At 38.2% G+C, this 21,625-nt stretch overlaps 1 protein-coding gene across 4 annotated transcripts in view; it reads left to right on the top strand.

The window, feature by feature from the left end:
* The window catches only part of LOC131066538 (uncharacterized), a 130,912-nt gene that overhangs the window by 69,114 nt on the left and 40,173 nt on the right, over positions 1-21,625 (top strand). For 2 of the 4 annotated variants that reach the window (XM_058001316.2, XM_058001315.2), the window contains exons 7-11: positions 13,782-13,862; positions 14,015-14,079; positions 14,741-14,810; positions 14,902-14,979; positions 19,225-19,281. In XM_058001316.2, coding sequence (XP_057857299.1) covers positions 13,782-13,862; positions 14,015-14,079; positions 14,741-14,810; positions 14,902-14,979; positions 19,225-19,281 — 351 coding nt within the window. The remainder of the gene's footprint in view (positions 1-13,781; positions 13,863-14,014; positions 14,080-14,740; positions 14,811-14,901; positions 14,980-19,224; positions 19,282-21,625) is intronic. The other 2 variants (XM_058001318.2, XM_058001317.2) reach the window with 1 other exon arrangement.

Raw genomic sequence — 21,625 nt, 5'->3', positions numbered from 1 at the left:
TCTTCATTGGGAAGGTTTCCCTCCAAGACTTCCTTGGTTTGTGGATCTTGGTTATATTCCTTTAGGATTTCTTCCTTCCAGTCCTTCGAGATGCTGGTAAGGGCCTTGAGGTGTGCCCTTCGGGATAATGCATCTGCTGCCTTGTTATTCACCCCTTTTACATATTCTATATCAAAGTCATAGGCTTGTATTTTGCTAACCCATTTTTGTTGCCTATCATTAAGGTCCCTTTGACTCAAGAAGAAGTGTAGACTGTTATGATTGGTTTTCACACCAAACTTCCCACAGACGAGGTATTGGCGAAATTGGCCAGGGCATGCATTATGGCTAGCATTTCTTTGTCATAGATGGAGTAGAGTCTTTCTGCTTTGGTAAGTGTACGACTCTCAAAGGCTAGGGGGTGTTTCTTTTGCATGAGGACTGCCCCAATTCCCTCCCCAGATGCATCACATTGTAGTTCAAAAGGTATAGAGAAGTCAGGAATGGCTAATACTGGGTACGAGCTCATGGTTATTTTCAGTTGTTCAAAGGCCTGTTGGGCTTGGTCATTCCATGTGAAGGCTCCTTTCTTAGTTAGGTCGGTGAGGGGTGCTGCTATTTTGGAAAACCCTTTTACAAAACGTCTATAGTAGCTGCATAGTCCCACAAACCCTCTTAGTTGTGTTAATGTTCTAGGGGTGGGCCATTCCTTGATGGCCTTGATTTTTTCCTCATCCACACTTACTCCTGCCTCACTAATTTTGTGTCCTAGGTAGATGATTTCTCTCATCCCAAATTCGCATTTGGAGGCTTTAGCATATAAGGATTCAGATTCAAGAATATTTAATACCTCTTCAATGTGCAGGAGATGTTCTTCCCATGTCTTGCTGTAAATGAGTATATCATCGAAGAATATTAGAAGGGATTTCCGTAATTGTTGCCTGAATGTATGATTCATGCATGACTGAAAAGTGGCCGGGGCGAGTGAGGCCAAATGGTAGAACCAAAAACTCGAAATGTCCATAGTGACATCTGAATGTTGTTTTGGGTATATCCTCCTCTCTCATTCTAATCTGATGATATCCCGACCTTAGATCGATTTTAGAGAAGTATTTTGCTCCGTGGAGTTCATCCATTAGTTCATCAATTCTTGGGATAGGGTATTCGTTCTTTATAGTCTTTTTATTCAAGGTTTGGTAATCTATGCACATTCTCATTGTCCCATCTTTCTTCTTGACCAATACTACTGATGAAGCAAACGGGCTGCTGCTTGGCTGGATGTGTCCCATTTCTAATAATTCTTTTATGGTTTTTTCAATTTCTTCTTTGAATTTGTGGGGGTGGCGGCAAGGAGTGGTAATGATTGGTTTTGCTCCTTCTAAGTCAATGGAATGTTCAAATCCCCTTTTTGGGGGTAAACCAGGAGGAATGTTTTCGAAGACTTTTTTGTGTCTCTTAAGGATGGGTTGTATATCATTTTGAATGATTTGGCCTTTGGTTGGAGATTTATCCAAGACCATACATTGGGCGACCCACTCTCCTTGATCATGTCTAAGGATTTTCTCCATTTTATTGCATGATACTATATTTGGAGAGCCGTCGGGAATTCCCTTTAATGTTATCTCCCTCCCTTCATTTTGGAAGCATATCTCCCAATTGGGACCATCCATGGTGAATCGTCCCAATGAGTTTATCCATGGCATCCCCAAAATGATGTCATTCTCTAGGTTCACCACAAAGAAGTTCCTTGTAATGGTATGTCCTCCCAAGGTGACTTCCAATTGAGGTATAATTTTGGTGCACCTGCCTATGACTCCGTTGCCCATGATCACTTCAAACCCTTCAAACTCTTGAGTTTTCAACCTTCTTTTTGCTGCTAAGTGTTTGCTAATGAAGTCATGTGAGGCTGCTGTGTCAACTAATGCGATTACTTTCTGTCCTTTGATAGTTCCTTTAAGTTTGAAGCATCTATTCTCACTCCCTTGGGTGATGACTGCTAAGGTACTTGGTTTGTTGTTCTCAAATCTGGCCCTTTTATAAGGTCTTTCCTCATCCCGTATTTCTTCTGTGTTATTTAATTGTGCCTTTTTACATTCATGGCCTCTCCCCCATGGAGTCTTGCATTTGAAGCATAACCCTTTCTCCCTGTGTTCCTCTTTCTCCTTACATTGGTGATTCACACTCCAAGGTTTCTTGCAGAAGCGACAGGGCCTCTCCCGGCGGTCCTTCTGGAATCCCTCATTCCTATGTGGTGTTTTGGTTGAGGTACTCTTGGAAGCACTAAGTTTGACCATCCTAGTTTTTTTAATGGCCTCCCCTAAATTTTGTGGTTCCAGGGGTTTTACAAAATTTCTAATAGTCTTTCAAGCCTTCTAAAAACATGTAGGTAAGCCTTCTCTGAGATAGGTCGGGGACCATTACTAACAAATTTTGGAATTGGTCTATATAGTCTTCAATGCTTCCCAATTGCTTAAGGTGTGTCAATTCTTGGAAGTACCACTCAAAGTCTTTCTGGTCGAACCGGCTGATGAGCTTTTGGGTAAATTCATTGTAGGTGGAGACATTTTTGTGTCCTAGGGTAATGAGACCGTTGTGCCACCAATTATGGGCTACTCCTGTTAAATGTAGTATGGAAAATTTTATAGCATCTCCTTCGGTCATGGGACTGTATGAGAGGTATGTGTCTAGTTTTTGTACCCAAGCTTGGGCGATGTCTTTCCCTGACCCATCAAAGCATGGTAAGGACATTTTGTTGACTTTAGCTTTGAGGTCATTACCCATAGGCTTCCTTCTTCTACCCTCATTAGTCTTGGATTCACAGAAGTCTCTGAAGGAAACTACTCTTTGAACTTCTGGCTCTAACCTAGCATAAATTTGGGCAATTTCCTCTACCCCAAGTGTGGCCGGTTCCTCTTCCTCTCCCACACGTTCCTCTCTAGGCAGAAATTCGGGAATTGTTTGTCTAGAACTCTGAGGAGATCGTTCGTTATTGGCGTGATTAGAGTGTGTCTCTCTCCTAGGGTTTGTCATATCTCTATTGTTGCTGTTTGTACTTTGGAGGATTAATTGGCTCATTCTTTCGAATTTCTCATTGGTTTGCTCCGTGAAGGCCTGAAGTTGTTTGGCTAATTGATCGGCCATTGCCTTTGCACTTTTCTTCCTCTGATATGTGATCATCAACTAAGAATCCCTCCCACAGGTTGGCAGGATTATGCTCTGATACCACTGTAATGTCCCTACTAGTTAGGGCTCATTGTCCTGCAAAACAAATTGTTAGAATACAACATATACATCAATTGTTTTTAAATCAACTTGCAAATTAATTTAAGATTACTTAATTAACACTAATCACAATTCTTATCTATAAAAAGGATACGAATGCCATACAAAGGTATGTCCTTAGGCGGCTGTGAGGCTTGCTTTCTTGGAACCCCTCTTGGTTCCAAGCCATCCAGGAAAACGAAGGTGAATTCGATTCCTATCTTGGTTGTAATTTCTTACATCCAAGCCATCCAAGAACCAAGGTTTTAATTTGATTCCTGTCGAGTGTAATTTCTTACACCCAAGCCATCCAGGAAATCGAAGGTTAATTCGATCCCTGTCTTGAGTGTAATTTCTCACACCCAAGCCATCCAAGGCAGACCATAAGTCAATTCCTTGTCTTGGGTGATGGATCTCATCACCCAAGTCCATTTGAGGGGACCGGCTAGATCCGTCTCTTCTTGGATGAACTTGTCAACCAAGCCATTCATATATGCATATAGATCATCAGTATATATATATATTGCCAACCGGGGATTCGCGTATCCCTCCATTAGGCTTAGGGAGTTTCCCCCCCTATGGCCTTCATTATTTAATCATCTTTATATTGCATTTGACAATTTAATTATCATTTCCCATTTCGTAATTCACATTATTAACATATATTCTTAACTATTCATTAATACGTATTTGTTAACATATATTTCAAATATGCCTTACTGTCATCATATTGTTATTAGTTTCCTTTATCAAATCTGTATTAACATGTTCATTCCCTAATGTGTTAATTTGGATATTGTATTCATTAAAAAAGTAAATATCATTAACATGCTGATTACCTACGTTCCTTTAACACATTACTTATATTCATTATTAAATAAAGCAAGTTGTAGTAGCATACTAATCCCTATATTCCTTTTGCATATATTAATATAGTAATAAACATTACGTGAAAAACATATAAACACGTACCTGTTTGTACGCAGCCAATTTCTCTCCCTTGCTTTCCACCGCTGGTCCTCCCTTCTCCTCCCCTTCTCCCTTCCCCTTGTTATTTGTATCCCGTGAGGGGTTGTACCCCTTCACGGTTCCCTTCCGCATGAAGGGGTGCGGAGGTAATCGGGGGGGGGGGGGGGGGGGGGGTAATCTTATTTTCTTTTGCTTATTTAGTTTCATTTAGTTTTTAAAAGAATTATTAAATATTAACTAAATCACAGTTGTCATATTTATATGTATTAAATATTGATTGACATTTATTATACATTAAATATATTTTATTAATTTAATCATTTAGAACTTTATTTAATTAATCTATATATATATTGACATTATTTAAATACTTTTACATTAAGTGATACCTCAGGGGTTATCACAGGCTTGCTATCCACAAGCTAAATGACATGTTCAAAACCTTGATATGAAGGTAAACCATGTGGTAAATCTGAAAACACTATGCTATGCTCATCCAACAAGCCCTGTATGTTAACATGATATCCTGGCTGTCTTGAATCTGTGGACTTATTTGTAATGAAACACTGCACTACCCACTCAGTCTCTGAATGCCAAAATATTCTTGCCATCCTCTTAACTGAAACAACTCTAGGTGCATCTGAAGATAGGTGCCTCGATACAACTTTTTTACCATTTGCTGTAAAACTCAATTGCATAGTTTTAAAGTCCTTTAAATATGGACTTATAGTATGCAACCACTGAACACCCAACACAACATTAGCTTCCTCAATGTCAATCACATAAAAGTCCTCAGTAAGGGTGTAATTACCCAAGGTCATACTCAACTGTGGAACAAGATTTGCACAACGCAATGTGCCATTCGCCATCCTCACACGAAAACCTTCATGTTCCTCTACTTTTAGACCCCTCTTTTTCACATAGGCCACATCAATGAAGTTGTGGGTAGCCCCACTATCAATTAACACAACAACTTGTTGTCCGTGCACAACACCCTTAACTCTGAAAGTACTATAATGAGGAGTGGTAGAGAGTTTGCCAAATCATTTTGATGCTCGTCTGTGCTTGAATCTCCATCCATCTGCTCCTGTTGTGCATCTTGAAACTGTCTCTTCCAACTCATCATCACTAGATTCTTCAAAAACCTCAATCCAATTTGTTTTGCCCCCACTCTTACACCTATGTCCAGGTGTCCAAGGCTTACGGCTATCAAAACAAGGCCTCTTCCGTCTCAATTCATTCTTTGTATCACGAGTTGCCCCATGAGTTGGTTTAGATATCTCTCTTGCTAGTTTGGTATATTTAGGTTTCTTGTCCTTTTTCTGTGGCCAATTCTGTGGTGAGGATCTTTGTGGAAACTTGCTAGGAAACCTAGCTTGTGGTGTGGATAACTCCATATTCCTTGCACGTTTGATGGCATCCTACAAGGATGGTGGGTCAAAAGCTTTGACCCAACCTTTAAGAGGTTCAGCCAAACCCTCCATGAACCAAAATGTCAATCTCCTTTCGGACACATTAATAACTATAACTGATAATCGCTGAAATTCTAAAATATATGCATCAAGTGTGCCAACTTGTTTCCAATGAGCCAACTCTCTAGAATGTGCCTTCGAATCCTTTCGGTCAAATCTCTCCATCAATGTAGTGCAAAACTAGTCATAAGAGACTATGGCACCATGTCCTTGTGTTACTAAACCGTGATACCACCATTCATGTGCAGCCCCTTAAAGGTAGAGTGTAGCAAATTTTATGGCATCACTCTCCTTCATTTGGTTCAAGGCAATGTAGGTGTCCAATTTCTGAATCTATGCTCTAGCTGTACATCTAGTTGATCCATCAAAAGTAGGTAGAGACAAATTTCCCAACTTTTTCTGCAGCCCATAATTTTGTTTTCCTTGATTGTTCTGATTTTGTCTAGGCCTTGCGCGTTTGGTGACTTCCAAGTAGTCCCTGAAAGAGACGGCTGACTAGAAATCTGGTCTCAAGGCTTGATATTTAGCTAGTATTTCGGCATCCTCATTTTCCAACATAGATTCCTCTTGTGCAGGTTCATCTTCTTGTATAAAAGCAGGCAGAAATGGTCTAGACTGTGAGGATCTGCCTGTAGAATGTGCCTTATTGTCTACGGTTTTTTTGCCTTCTCCTTTTTCTGTATGCACCAATTTCCTACGGCTACCATTAGCCGTGTTATGAGGCGACTCAAATAGAGGTTGTTATCATTTATTAGTCTTATCATGTCTGAAAACATCTGTTTTGCTTCTTCACTTGATGATGGTGGCTGATTTGAACCTGCCATTGTTACTTTGAGTTCCTCCAGGCTGTGATTACTTTTCCACACATGCAATAAAACCAAGCAGGTTGCCAAGTCTTGCAGCTTTGATACCACTGTAATATCCCCAAATAAGGGTGCTAAAAATGAACAAAAATTTCTGAAAACTAGGGCACAAAATCTGAAAATTATTTGCATATAAATATGTTCATTTCAAACCTAGAATTCTGATCAGATTTCAGATCAAAAATACCTTAGAATGGTTCAGAATGATTTCCAAACCCTAGCTGATCCTCAAAGTGGCTCTAGGCTCCCAAAATGGTTAATGCTAAGTCTGTTTCATGTGCTCCTCAGTAGCCATCCACAAAGTGCCCAGAAATTGATGGTTTGCAGCTGTAGATGATTCCATATGTGAGTCTTCAGCACCGAGATTCTCTTCCAATTCAGTCTTAAAACCTGATGAATGCTGATAGCCCAGAAATAATAATGTGCTAGGGTTTCACAAACCAGAGTTCTTCCATCGAAAGTTGAAACACACTCTTCCGACTAAGGAGAGCCTATATGTCTCCCCAAAATTAGGGATACTTCAGGGTTTTAATCCTCAAGCCAAGATGCAATAGCAATAAACATAAATCGTCATCACATAATGCTCTCAAAATGAGCCCTTAGGGTGTTTTATATAACAACTTCTAAAAAGATGAATCAATCTCCACCCTTGATAGTCCACCTCTTAATCCAAGGCTCCAAAATAAAAACCTAAAAAGTGCACCAACAAGAACTTTTGAAGCTGGGCACCCACCTTGACTTTTGTCACATGTTTAATTAAGTCACTTAAGTACATAAAAGAGGGGACAACTTAAGTTCCTTGGCCAGGCATCACTTAAAATTGCGTAAAAAGACGTGCCCAACTTAAAATTACTTAAATTCACTCATAAATAACTTAAGATCACTTAAGTTGCATCAAAAGACATGCACTCAACTTAAAATTAGAAATTACAAGAAGCCAAGGACTCCATATTTTACCCAATGACGCTCTACGTCCTCTTCCTCTTGGGTAATCCAAGGAAAGGATAGCCAAACTTTTGTTAAGCATCTTGATTTGAGTTGGGGACATTTCAAACACATTATGTTTCTGCAATTTAGTGTGTTTATATAAGATACCTTATGTGACCCATATCAATCACAAATGCTAAAATCCTGAGGATGGTGATGACTAAGAAGATTTCTCAATTTATTGGTGACAACCTCCTTATCCTTGATCTTTGAATGAAACTGCTGAATTTTAATATCTCAAAGAATTTTAATGTCAGCGGGGACTTTTTTTGAGGCAGCAAATTCAGAAGCTATGAGGAAGATAATTACTTGTAGAACAAATGGATTAATGCAATAAGAAAAACAAAAGTCTGTATGAGGCCTACAGTAGATGAAGAATAGCAATGCGTACCCATCTGAAACCTCCAATATGGATGTCTATTTGATAAATGGAATCTTCAAGAATGGGGCTTGTGAGACCATCGTATTTGCTCACTCCCAGCTGCAGGCAAGGTCCTAATTACTTCCAAGATTTGCTAAAAGTTTGTTCCTCATGGGTTACAAACTTACAAAACTTAAATAACATCCAGGTAAAGTGAAAATTTTCTGTTGTTTCCATAAGAGGGTCCCATACGCTAAGTAGCTGTGCATGATAGGTCAGAAATTAAAGTTTCTCCTCTACTTTCCTTTAATTATTGGAAATTGCTGAATTATCAGATCAAATATTTGAGCTGTACTGCCTTTCATTCTGTTTTATCTAATACCAAGGAGCTCCTTTGATTAATCATTATATTATTGAATGAGAATGTTGTTAATAGAATATTAAAATATGTTAATTTTAGTATTAATGCTCATTCAGTGTATATTCTATTTTAGAAAGATCGTCTTCGATCTTCTCAGCAGTTTCTTTTAGAAACTTGCTATTCTTGTAAATAGCTTGTATTATTTATGAGCGTTTTGCTCATTCTGTTCATTCAATCAATTCTTTGAAATCCATTGCGTGTTTTCGCACTGTATTATGGTATCAGAGCTACAGGGATTTTTTCGAAAATTTTTTAATCCTAATTTCCAATTAGTGGAAATTTTCGAAATTATTTTGGAAATTTTTTTTTTTCTGGCTTCTGGGCGGGATCGTTTTTTTGGCGCGAGCTGCAGGGGTGTCGCGTTTTTTTTTCGCGATTTGTGTTCGGTTCGTGGTTCGTAACCTATTCCCGGCGTCGTGTTCTATTTTCGGCGTCGATCTGCCCTGCAACCTCCACTGTTCGTGACCTCCGGCGTCGCGACCTGCGTCACTTTGGCACCTGCGACTTGTCTTCGGCGTTGATCGCGACCTGAAACTCTCTACACACAGCGTCGCGACTTCAACTCTGGGCTCGGTTCGGGTGACGCGACTGTGCCTTCCTTCTCCGGGCCAAGGTTTCTTCAGTCACCTGCAACTTGTCACTGTATCTGAGAAAACAATGGCGCCCACGGATTCTGCATTTTTCGACTGAGGTGTTTACCTCCATTTTTTTATCGAAAATATTTTTTTCTTACAGATTCTTGGTGGGTTTTTCGAAACCTAATCTGGGTTGTTGTTCAATTTTTCTGGGTGCCTCGATTTTCGTGCCTCGATTTTCGAGCCTGCAAATCCAGATTCTGACAGGAGAATCCTTCTGGGTTTTTTGCACGCTTTTCTGGGTTGTCCTTGGATTTTTCTGGGTCAGCCAGGAATTTTTCTTGGGAACCGTGCAAATGGCTTCTCTCACCAATCTGATGCTCGAAGGCAGTCAACGCTTTAATGGTCATAACTACAACATCTGGAAGCAGCGTATGTTGACCATTTTTGAATATAGGCGTCTTGACCAGCTTGTTTTGGGCAAAGAACTCAGTCCTGGTACACCTGGTGCAGATCAAGATAAGTTTGATGAACGCAATCGGGAGGCAGTCATGCTTCTCAAACTCTCAGTAACTGATGATCAGTTACCGCAGATTCCTTCCGGCAAGACAGCTTCTGACATCTGGAAGCATCTGAAGGAATTGCATGAGACATCCGACAAGAGCCGAGCATTCTTTCTGAAGAATCAGTTGTTCTCCATTATGATGGACGAACGTATGTCCTTACAGGAGCACCTCACGAGGATTAAGGACATTCGAGATCAACTCGAAGCTATTGGTCGGACTATGGAGGAAGAAGACATGGTTGTAATCACTTTGAAAAGTCTTCCGAAATCGTATGGACACTTCATTGAAACCCTCAATATTACTTCCACTAATGTTGATCTGAAGTTTTCAGAACTGTGCACCAAACTTCTACAGCAGGATCGCTGGAAACAGCAATTTGGTAGTGGTACTACATCAGCCTCCTCGGAAAATGCCTTCACAGCTCAATCCTTTCAGAAGGATAAAGGCAAATTTCAGTCCTCTCAGTCTTCTCAGCAGAAAGGCTCTTCTCAGACACAGGATGGAGCTAAGAAGAAAAATGTGCAGTGCAATTACTGTCACAAGTACGGCCATATGAAGAAAGATTGCCGTCAGAGGCTCGCTTCTGAACAAAAGAAGCAGGGAGGGTCACACCAGAAGGCGCATGTTGCAGAACATTCCGAGCAGAAGGAGTCCGCCTTTTATGCTTTTATGGCTAAGAGGTCTTCAGATCATGCCAGGTCTTCTGCTTGGTACATCGATTCTGGTGCATCACGTCACTTTTCTCATCGGCGTGACTGGTTTACAGACTTCTCACCTTTCAGTGATTCCGTTGTATTTGGCGGAGGTGAGGAGTATACAGTTGTTGGCAGAGGCACTGTTCAGATACAGTCTGGTGGCAGGACTCTTCTTTTTCTGAATGTGTATTATGTTCCTGGAATGGAACTTAATCTGCTTTCTGTCAGCCAGATTATGAGGAATTCTCCTCAACTAGATGTGGTGTTCAGTGCTCACAAGTGCTCCATCATTGATCGGGAGACTCGTCTTACTGTTGCTGTTGGTCTAGAGGATCATGGCCTATATAGGCTCCTTGACACTGGTGATTCTCCTGAAGTGGCTCTGGCAGCTCGTGTTTCTCCTCTTAGCACTTTGTGGCATCAGCGATATGGACATCTCAACATTCAGTATCTCTCTCAGCTGTCTCGGGAGGGACTTGTTTCAGGGTTACCTGATATTCAGACTCAGCATCTTGGAGTATGCGGCGCCTGTCAAGCTGGCAAACAGCATCGAACTTCATTCCCACATGGAAAGTCTTGGCGCGCATCTAAGGTACTTCAATTACTTCATGCTGATATTTGTGGTCCTATGAATACATCTTCTGTTACTGGTTGCAAATATTTTTTGCTTATTGTAGATGATTTCAGTAGAAAGATGTGGGTGTACTTTCTTAAACATAAATCAGATGTATTTAGTATCTTTCAGAAGTTTAAGTCCTTTGTTGAAAAAGAGTCTGGACAAAGTATCATTACTCTTAGGACAGATAACGGGGGGGAATTTTGTTCTTCTGCATTCTCCAACTTCTGTGATACCCATGGCATCAAACGCCAGTTGACTACACCCTACACTCCTCAGCAAAACAGTGTTGTCGAGCGTCGCAATCGTACGGTTGTTGAGATGGCTCGTTCTATGTTACAACACAGGAGTGTTCCGAATAAGTATTGGGCTGAAGCAGTATTTACTGCTGTCTACCTTCTTAACCGTTCTCCTACTCAGGCTGTTAAGGGGAAGACTCCAGAAGAGGTTTGGTCTGGTAGGAAGCCTCAGATCAGCCACCTGAAGGTTTTTGGCTCTGTTGCCTATGTTTGGATTCCAGATGCTAAGCGCTCCAAGTTGGATTCCAAAAGCCAGAAACTTATGATGACAGGATACAGTGATCACCATAAGGCCTACAGACTGATAGATATAGACACTGAACGTCTTATCTTCAGTCGTGATGTTGTATTTGATGAAGACAGAGGATTTTTTCAGTCCCCTTCTTCTGAGCAGATTTCTGATGGTCAGCCTCACAGTGTTCTTATTCCATTAGGTTCGCCTGATGGGAGGGATGATGCAGAATCTATTTTCGATGATGCACTACCTGAGTTCCCTCCGGAGAATAATCCTCCTCTTGCTGCTCCTGTTCCTGATCCTGAGCCTCTTCCAGCTCCTCCAGATGTTAGCACTTCTACTCTCCGGCCTAAATGGTGGGCCAAGACTATTGGTGATCTCAGGGATACTGAGCTCATTGAGGGTAGAACCTCCCGTAATAAGAGCAAACAGCAGCATACAGTCAATTTTGCTCTCATGGCTAACATACACAGTGTTTTTGAACCTCAGACATATTCAGAGGCTAAAGGTATACCTGAGTGGGAACAGGCTATGGAAGCTGAGTTCCAGAGTCTTCAGAAGAATCACACTTGGGCCCTTTCTGATCTTCCTTCAGGGAAGAAGCCCATTAGCTGCAAATGGGTGTACAAAGTAAAATACAAAGCTGATGGAACCCTAGACAAGTATAAGGCTCGTCTTGTTGCTCGTGGGTTCTCACAGAAAGAAGGCATTGACTACGAGGAGACTTTTGCTCCTACAGCCAAAATGAGTACCATACGGCTCGTTCTTGCCTTAGCAGCCCAGTTCAGTTGGAAAGTCCATCAAATGGACGTAAAGAGTGCCTTTTTGAATGGTGACTTACAGGAAGAAGTCTACATGACGCAACCCCCAGGATTCAAGGTTGCTGGTCAAGAACAGAAGGTCTGTAGACTAGTCAAAGCACTCTATGGTCTGAAACAAGCTCCTCGGGCTTGGTACATGAAAATTGATAAGTACCTGACAGATCATGGCTTTCAGCGGAGTCCATCTGATGCAAACCTGTATATCAAGCATACTAGTAATGATATTCTGTTTGTAGTTGTCTATGTGGATGACTTAATCATTACTGGCAGTTCAGCACATTTGATCACTGGGATCAAACAGGATTTGTGCCGCACTTTTGATATGACAGATTTGGGACTTCTACATTACTGCTTAGGAGTTGAAGTTTGGCAGACTGAGACCAGTATCTTTCTCTCTCAGTCCAAGTATGCCAGAAGTCTTGTGGACAGGTTCAGAATGCAGGATTGCAAACCTGCCTCTACTCCTATGGAACCCGGGCTCAAACTTTCAGCTCAGTCATCCTCACCAGTTGTGGATGAATCTCTGTTCAGGCAACTAGTGGGCAGTCTCATCTATCTTACTGCTACTAGACCTGACATCAGTTTTGCAGTGAGCTACATTTCACGCTTCATGACAGCTCCCAAGGCTGATCATTGGTTAGCAGCGAAGCGTGTGCTGCGTTATGTGAGTGGCACTTCTGATTATGGACTTCTGTACACTCGGAGTTCTGATCCTATACTCAGTGGTTACACAGATTCTGACTGGGCAGGTTCAGTTGATGACCGTAAGTCTACAGCAGGGTATGTGTTTAGTTTGGGATCTGGTGCTGTCACATGGACTAGTAAGAAGCAGCAGGCAGTGGCTCTCTCCTCGACGGAAGCAGAGTATCGGGGAGCAGTTAAGGCATCTTGTGAGGCGGTTTGGCTTCGGCGAATGCTTGCGGATATGCATGTCTCCCAGGCAGGTCCTACTCCCTTGTTCTGTGATAATCAGGGAGTGCTCAAACTCGCCAAGAATCCAGTCTTCCATGAAAGAACCAAGCATGTGGAAACGCATTGTCACTATATTCGACAGCTGGTTGAAGACGGATCCATCCAGTTGCTGTATGTTCCTACCTCGGAGCAGCCAGCAGACATATTCACCAAGCCCCTTGGTCCTGATAAATTTGTAAAATTCAGGGGGTCTATAGGTGTAGTTAATAGATTGAGCATTAAGGGAGGGTAATAGAATATTAAAATATGTTAATTTTAGTATTAATGCTCATTCAGTGTATATTCTATTTTAGAAAGATCGTCTTCGATCTTCTCAGCAGTTTCTTTTAGAAACTTGCTATTCTTGTAAATAGCTTGTATTATTTATGAGCGTTTTGCTCATTCTGTTCATTCAATCAATTCTTTGAAATCCATTGCGTGTTTTCGCACTGTATTAGTTGTCAGGTCTTATTCTATGAATTGGTGAATGTTTTGCACCACTATATCTGATTTATTATGTTAGAATAGAACAATACAAATGCTCACTAGGAAGGCTTACCATAGACTTTTATCTAAACAGGAAAATCTGAATTCTGTTATTAATGACATAATGCATATCGTGTATCCTGTGCTGATTTTACATTCTTACAAATTTTTGTATCAATGGATTGAAATCTTACCTAATCTTATTGCATTGAAATTTTTGAAAGGTACATGAACTTTTGAAATTGTATAAAGAGGTGGAAGTACCCCAGGAGCGTTTACTATTCAAAATTCCTGCAACTTGGCAAGTATGTTTCCTTCTTTCAGTTTTTTCAACAGGAAACTTGTACTACATGAATAAATTTTGAAGTTTTCCTTCTTGTGGAATCATATCAACACAATTTCTTTTTATTAAAACTTCAACACATACGATATGTGATTTATGCTTTGCAAATTGCAGGGAATTGAAGCATCAAGACTGCTGGAAGCTGAAGGAATTCAAACTCACGTAACATTTGTGTACAGGTGATTGAAATGAGAGTGGTTGGTGTGAACTTCTTAGCTTGATTTTGGGGAATATAAATTTGAATTCTTTGTGCATGAAAAGAAATAGCTGGAAGAAGGGTTTCCTGCATTAATACTCTGGTCGTTGATAAAATATTAAATAAAGTTATTGAAATTACTGATTTTGTTCTACATTTTGTCCTGAATCATTTTCCTTTTTCTGTTCTTGTGATTTCTATTACTTTATTTTAGGTATGGGATGGGCTGGTAGTAAGCTGAAGATCTTTAGGTTAATGGAGAAAGCGACATTACTCAAGGATTATGTTAAATTAAAGATTTTAGATTTTCAGAGTCAACATAATATCATGTATGTGGATACCAGTGTCTCCAACATTTTAAGTCTCTTTGAGACCTCTCTTCAGAAAAATTATAAGATCAGTAATGTTAATTGTTATGAATTTGAATTTTATACAAGAAACGACATTTATATATAAGATTTTTAGTGCCTTTATGGTTAATTCGAATTGTTTGAAGCAATTGTAATCTATGCCATACGCCAAAACATTCCCAAATGGATTTACACTGTGATGAAGGTTTTATTTGGTTGGAGTGCATAGTTTGGGCTTCATGTCTCCACATTATCAATGAGGTATCTGTATCAATTATTGCTGTGTACTTGCAGCTTTCCTCAAGCAGCAGCTGCAGCCCAGGCAGGCTCATCTGTGATACAAATGTTTATTGGTCGTGTCCGGGTAGAACTGAATTACTTTAACTGAATGTTGATCTGTTATGGATTATTTTGGAATTAAATGGTTTTTTATCTTAGATGTCTTTCTTTAACAGGATTGGGCTCGTAATCACAATGGTGATCAGGAGATAGAAAATGCTCTCTCAAGAGGAGAAGATCCTGGGATAGCTTTGGTAATGTTTGCTAAAAAAATGTCATTGTTGTATGATAGCTATTTCAATTCTTTTTAATGAATCTTACTGCTTGTACAGTTATGCCCAGAAAAATGTTGGAAACCTGTCTCAAATTTGAGAACTAACCTTTTAGTAGGTGATTAGAAATCTCAAATTATATTTATTATGCACAGCCTGCTTAAAAATTTATAATTATTTTCAAATGTCCATTTTAGGAGATATGATGAATAATTTTCTAATTCATGATTGTTGTTTTTAGATAAATGGTTTATAACTTTATACTAATATAGTAATATTCATCTTGACAATAGACAAATAACAGAGTAGAATATCTCAAGTAATAGAGACAAAAAGCAGTAGGTATGCACCTATCTATCATTGCCATTTTTAATGCCATAAAATGCAATAGACCTATTTTCATAATATCTCTACTAAGAGAATTATCAACAATAAGCCTCTGGGTGATAAAAAATAAAAGACCATGAAGGTCTAAAATCACTCTGGAAAGTATCAAATAAGTCCATGATTAAGACATATAGTATTCAGCTCAGAGCCCATGATGAATAAACCCTTCAAGAGGAACTAATAAATCATCCAAGCTAGAACAAAGAAGCATAATGAATATCCTACCAATCATCAACAATGAGTCTTGGAGCGATTGAAAACAAAAGGCCATGAAGGTGGTCTAAAATCACTCTGGACATAGTAAATTATTCTATGATTGAGACATGCAGTTTTCAGCTCAGAGCCAATGATGAATAAGCCCTTCAAGAGGAACTGATAAATCATTGAAGTTAGAACAAAGAAGGCTAATGAATATCTTATTATCAACAATGAGCCTAAAAAATAAAAGGCCATTAAGAAGGTCTAAAATCATTCTGGAAACTATTAAATAAGTCCATGATTAAGACATATAGTGTTCAGCTCAGGGCCATGATGAATAAAATCTCCAAGAGAAACTGATAAATCATTGAAATTAGAACAGAGAAGGCTAATGAGTGTCCTGTCAAACATGTCACAAATTCAAACCCTTCGAGAGAAACTTTGTCTAAGATAAGGCTTTTGCATGTGGAAAAAACTCAGCTTCCTCTCTGCCCTGCACAGAGACATAATATGATGCCTTAACAGTGCCCCGTTTTCTTCTCCATCACGCTAAATTTGACATAAATAACCATAGTAGAATAGGACTGATCCAGAGTCTAGAATATATCTGGGACAGCAATCTAAAATGCTTGAAGTCAGATATGTTACGTCCAGAAAGAAGATACAAGAAATCAGAAATGTTCATTAATTCATAAGACATTGATATAGAACTAGGGCATAATCTTATTAATTTGAATATTTATACATGATTTATTTTTGAAAGGGATTAATGGTTGTCTATCTTTGCTCCTTAATTTGTAATGCTCCTTAATTTGTAATGTCCCTTAGGGAAAAATGACTGAAAATGCCCTAGTTATGGGTCTTAGTAGGAATTGAAAGTAAGTACCTTAGTCTCTGCTGGTCCAAACCTGCAAAACAAAGTTAGAAGATAGATTTCTAATTACATCATATGAAGGATTACTAGTTAAGAAAGATAATTAAAAGAGGACAGAAAGAAACTAATTGTGATTGTTGAATCAGAGAATTGCAACTAAGAATTACTATAATAGAATTAGTCCGTTATGGAATTAGAAAGTTCTGATCTATAATTAGAAGAAATCCAATTGCCTTGATTGGGTGTCTTATCATACGGTTCTCCCAAGTCAAAACATACAGTGAGGGTGTCTTAATGACGGTTCTCCTTCAAGAAATACAGTGAGAGTGTCTTAGTGAGGGTTCTCCCTCAAGAGATACAGTGAGGGTGTCTTAGTGATGGTTCTCCCTCTGACTGTAATTAGCATTTGAATTCTTTACCAGTACTTTAATTTACTGTATGTATTCAGATTATTATTAACTAGCAGTTGCACGTTTTTTTTGCGTGCAACGGAAAGCCGATAGGCAGGAAAGGAACAGGATGTGCAGAGCATTTATTGATGAGACTCGAAGAAATGAGAAATGCATGAAACTTGCAATCTACATAACAATGTCATATAACAGATATATCTAGCTGATAGTAACATTCAAAATGTATAGAAATTTGACAAAGAGTAAATGAATGTAGTGTTGTATTTGTGCAATGTCAACTGTAGAACCAGACATGGCCAAATTGGAGAACAGTTTAAAATAAGTACAATAAATGCAAGAGATATATTGTGACATTAATAATTAATAGAAGGAATTAATGTCTGCAATGTGAAGTTCAGTGCAAGAGAAGGGAACTTGTAAAATTGCTGTATGGGTCCTTTGGGTACCTGAAAAAACAGAGACAATTTGTAATCAATGCAGTGTGTATGATATGCAATCCCGTAGAGAAGAGTATGTAAAATGAAAAGGTGCAAAAAACATGGTGCTGTAAGAAATGATAAATGTAGAGATTAGTTAGCGGGAAAATTACCAATAAAGAGCAAAGAGCAATCTTAGAAAATGTGTAGGAAGAATTGAATGTAGGAATGAAATATCGTGGAGAGCGCATTAAGAAAATTTCCCAAGGACAAATGTTCCTGCAGCGAGAAGCGAAAATAAAATAATGTTAGCATGTAAGATGGAAGAAAGGAAGCTGGCAGCAATTATTTATTCAAGTGAAATGGTAAAGTTAAGAAGAGTGAAAATTAGAGCAATGAAAAATATATTGATTGAAATTTATAACTCACATAATTAGTGTGATAAAACTGTAACGCAGCGAAGTTTTAAAACATCGTGAAGTGGATTTTGTGGTGCCTGCAATTTTTGTAAGGACAAAACAGGCATAGGTTTACGATATAGATGGATGAAGTACATGTGCCAGACAAAGAGTTTTGAAATGTAACGATGATTAAAAAGGTGCAAGCAATAGAGTTGAAAAGGAGAGAGCTTATTGCAAAATTATTATATTGACGGATGTGGCCAGTGAAGTTTGGATACGAGAGTAATGCAAAGCACCTGTTCTTTGTATTTCAGTGACAGGAAAACAAACTGTATAAGGATGAGAATGTAGGCAAATGACAAACAAAGAGAAGAGGAGTATAGTATGAGAACGAGACGAGAAATAACGAAAAAAGAGGAAAGAAGGTGCAAAGAAAACTTACAATGCATGAGAGCCGAGGCTTGAAAGTGCAAGGTAACCAATGAAACATATTAGCAATCCTGTCAGTGAGATTAGTAACATTTGGCATAGCAACATATAGGATGTCCCAAAAAAGTGGATATAGTTGTTAGAGATGAAGATGCAATTAGAGTGAGTTGGATATTAAAGAATTCACATTAAAATGTAATTATATGTTTAAACTTTGAATGTTCGATAGGCATGTATACCTGCATTGTTCAGCACGAAACTGCATTGAACTGTTGATTGACAACGATTGAAGTGGACAGGCAATGGGTTGCAGATATCTTATAAAGAGGCAAGCAAGGTTAAAGCAAGATAAAGTAGTTAGTGAGTGAAGTGGATGGGTAATGTGATGCAACTGTGTTATACCTGAGATAGTTTTATACTTACAGGTGTAGAGGCCTGGAGAACAAGAGACTTTAAAAACTGTATATCGCCATGTAATACTTTTTAATGCCTGTTTCAAATTATAAGTTGTGTTGGATTTATAACCAAAGTTGACATCAACTCATAACAATATAAAAACAGTAAAGAGTAGTCAACACAAAAAACAACAAAGAGGAACCTTAAAAAATGTGTAGGAATAATTGAATGTAGGAATGAAATATCGTGGAGAGCGCATGAAGAAAATTTCCCAAGGACAATTGTTCCTGCAGCAAGAAGTGAATTTTTTTTAATTTTTAGCATGTAAAATGGAAGAAAGGAAGTGGAAAGCAATTAATTATTCAAGTGAAATCGATAAGATAACAAGAGTTAGTTTTATAGTTATAGGTGTAGAGGCTTGGAGAACAAGAGACTTTAAAAATTGTATATCGCCATTTAATGCTTTTTAATTTATAAGTATTATAGATTATATAATGAAAAGCAATAAATAGAAAAATTATTACCTGAGAAAATGTGCAGGTCATATGCACAAAAAAATCACATGTATTGATGAAGAGAGCAAGATGCCTGTTTCAAATTATAAGTTGTCTTGGATTTATAACCAAAGTTGATATCAACTCATAACAATATAAAATCATTTTGAGTTCATACTTCTTATGCATTGTGTGTGTGGGATTTACTGCTTGGTTGGACAGGTGAATCCACACACTCATCAAGTCAAACTCTGTGACTTTGGAAGTGCCAAAATTCTAGTAAGTATATTTAAATATATAAGAAATAATCTGAATAATAATGTTAATGATTTTCTGAGGCTGCTGAAAGCTATTTGTTTTAGGAGTTCTTGGTTGAGTGTAATTGTATCCTTAGATTAAACTGAGTTTACATTGCAACATTGCTATAAACAAATGTAAAAACTAACTTACTAGCTAATGTTATTGTTTTGAAAGTTGAAATTTGAAAACCAATTTTGCTTCATTTAATTACCTTGTGAGAGAGCAGTCCAGCACTGGATATCTTGTGCAGAGCAATTATATCAGACATCTCATATTTGTATTTGGTTGCTGGCATTCAAGATATTCCTCTGATGCATAACATTTAGCTGGTCCAGTAACTGTTGGATTGTAAATGGTACGGAATGGGAGTATAGGCATGTTGTTTTCTGTTAATAGTTATTTCTGTAACAAAAAGACGAGTTATGTTCAGCATGCGCAAGGAAAGAAATGTACGAACGTGGAAATTTTTTAAATTGACAGGAAATGGACTGTTATCAAATATAAACACCATAGATTATATAATGAATAGCAATAAATAGGAAAATTATTACCTAACAAAATGTGCAGGACATATGCATAGAAAAATCACAAGTATTGGTGAAGAGAGAAAGATCCTTGTTCCAAATTATAAGTTGTCTTGCATCTATACCCAAAGTTGACATCAACTGATAAGAAAATAAAAACTTTAAAGAGTAGTGCTCAGATGAAAGATAACTGCAGGGTCTAAAAACGAAACTAAAATTTTAAACATAGGCAATAAAAGAATGATTAAATAAGGTAAATTTGAACTATAATATATGTTAAAAACAAATTTTGCCACATCTAGTCAGTCCCATATGGGCAATGACATGACAAGATGATTTGAAAATGCTCTATTTCTACAAAAGAGACCAATGCATTGATAAATTACATATTAGTTATTATAACTCATTGGCAACCTTTTGTAGACGACATGGAGCATTCAAGCTATCTTCTGGTATATGATGAAACACTGCAACAATTGAAGTGGCGTGGCAAACAAAACTATGATTATTAATTAATTTGATTGGAAGATTTGTTATAAAAGTGTCTGTTGCATTTGAAAGAAATAGGAAAATACAACGAATCTACAATCTGTACTTATTGTCTAAAGGAATGAAAGTTTAACCGTTATAGTAAATATTAGATCTTACCCCAAGGAAGCACCTCTAACCTGTGCGTTATTTGCCTTTAAAATTACCACATAATGAGTAGAAAAGTGCAAAAAGAAAAAAATATTAGGTAATACACAACTTTGTTTAAGAATGGCATGAATAAAAGCTCTTAAACTTTGCATAGATATATAATGTCGGAGGAGCAGCAGAACTAGGATGATGTTTCAAATTAGATTGTATCAGAAATGTTCCCTATTCTTTTGTACTAGGTATCAATGTATACAGTAAAACTGAAAAGAATTTTTGAAGGGAGCATTGAATATGCCTTGAAAGAATTACATGGCCACATAAAAAGAAGAGAATGTAAACTTTGTATGTTTGATAGGTATGCATACCTGCATTGTGCAGCAGAAAACTGTATTGAATGGCTGATTGACAACAAGTGAAGTGGACATGCAATGTATTGTAGCTGTCTTACAAAGAGGCAAGTTAGATAAAAGGGAGATAAAGTAATGTTGGAGCATTAAAATTTATGAACTGAGTATATTTAAAGCAATAAAAGTTAAATATCATACCTGAGAAAGTTGCACATGTCGGAGCAGTGAGCGATGTGGATGGCCAATTTATTGGAGCTGTGTTATACCTGACATAGCTTTAGGCAATCATTGCAGACTGTGTAGATAGGAACACTTGTGTGTAGTGTTCAATGCAACATGGAGGATGTCTTAGAATGAGTGCAAACTAAAATGAAGAGTGACGTGAAAAGAATTAGTACTAGGGACGATTAAGAATGCATATATTTTGAAGTGATAAGACCATGTAAAATTGTAATTACCTTGTTGAAAGCAGAGGAATGTAACAAAGGTGGTTCTGGACTAGTAGATTTTAAGTTGAATAGATATTTGTTTGGCTAGACAACAACTGCAAACGAGTTTCTTCTTTCTTTCTGATGGTTGTATAAGCATTATTTTGTAGTTTGGAATACCTTTCAAAAGAGAATGGTGGTTCGATCTGTATCCCATCAATTGACTTCACTCTTGAAATAACTGTGAATGTGAGTCCTTGCTTTTCAGTATTACCTATGTCTATTGTAGCTCTATCTAATGTAAGTCCTTGAGATTTGTGAATAGTGATGGCCCAGGACATTGTCAAAGGTACTTGTGTACGCCTGCCTCATATTATTGGCAAAA

This window comes from Cryptomeria japonica, chromosome 3, assembly GCF_030272615.1.
Source record: "Cryptomeria japonica chromosome 3, Sugi_1.0, whole genome shotgun sequence".
In the NCBI taxonomy this organism is placed as follows: Eukaryota; Viridiplantae; Streptophyta; class Pinopsida; order Cupressales; family Cupressaceae; genus Cryptomeria; species Cryptomeria japonica.
The sequence above is the reverse complement of the archived record's forward strand: the minus strand, read 5'-3'. Positions and strand labels throughout refer to the sequence as shown.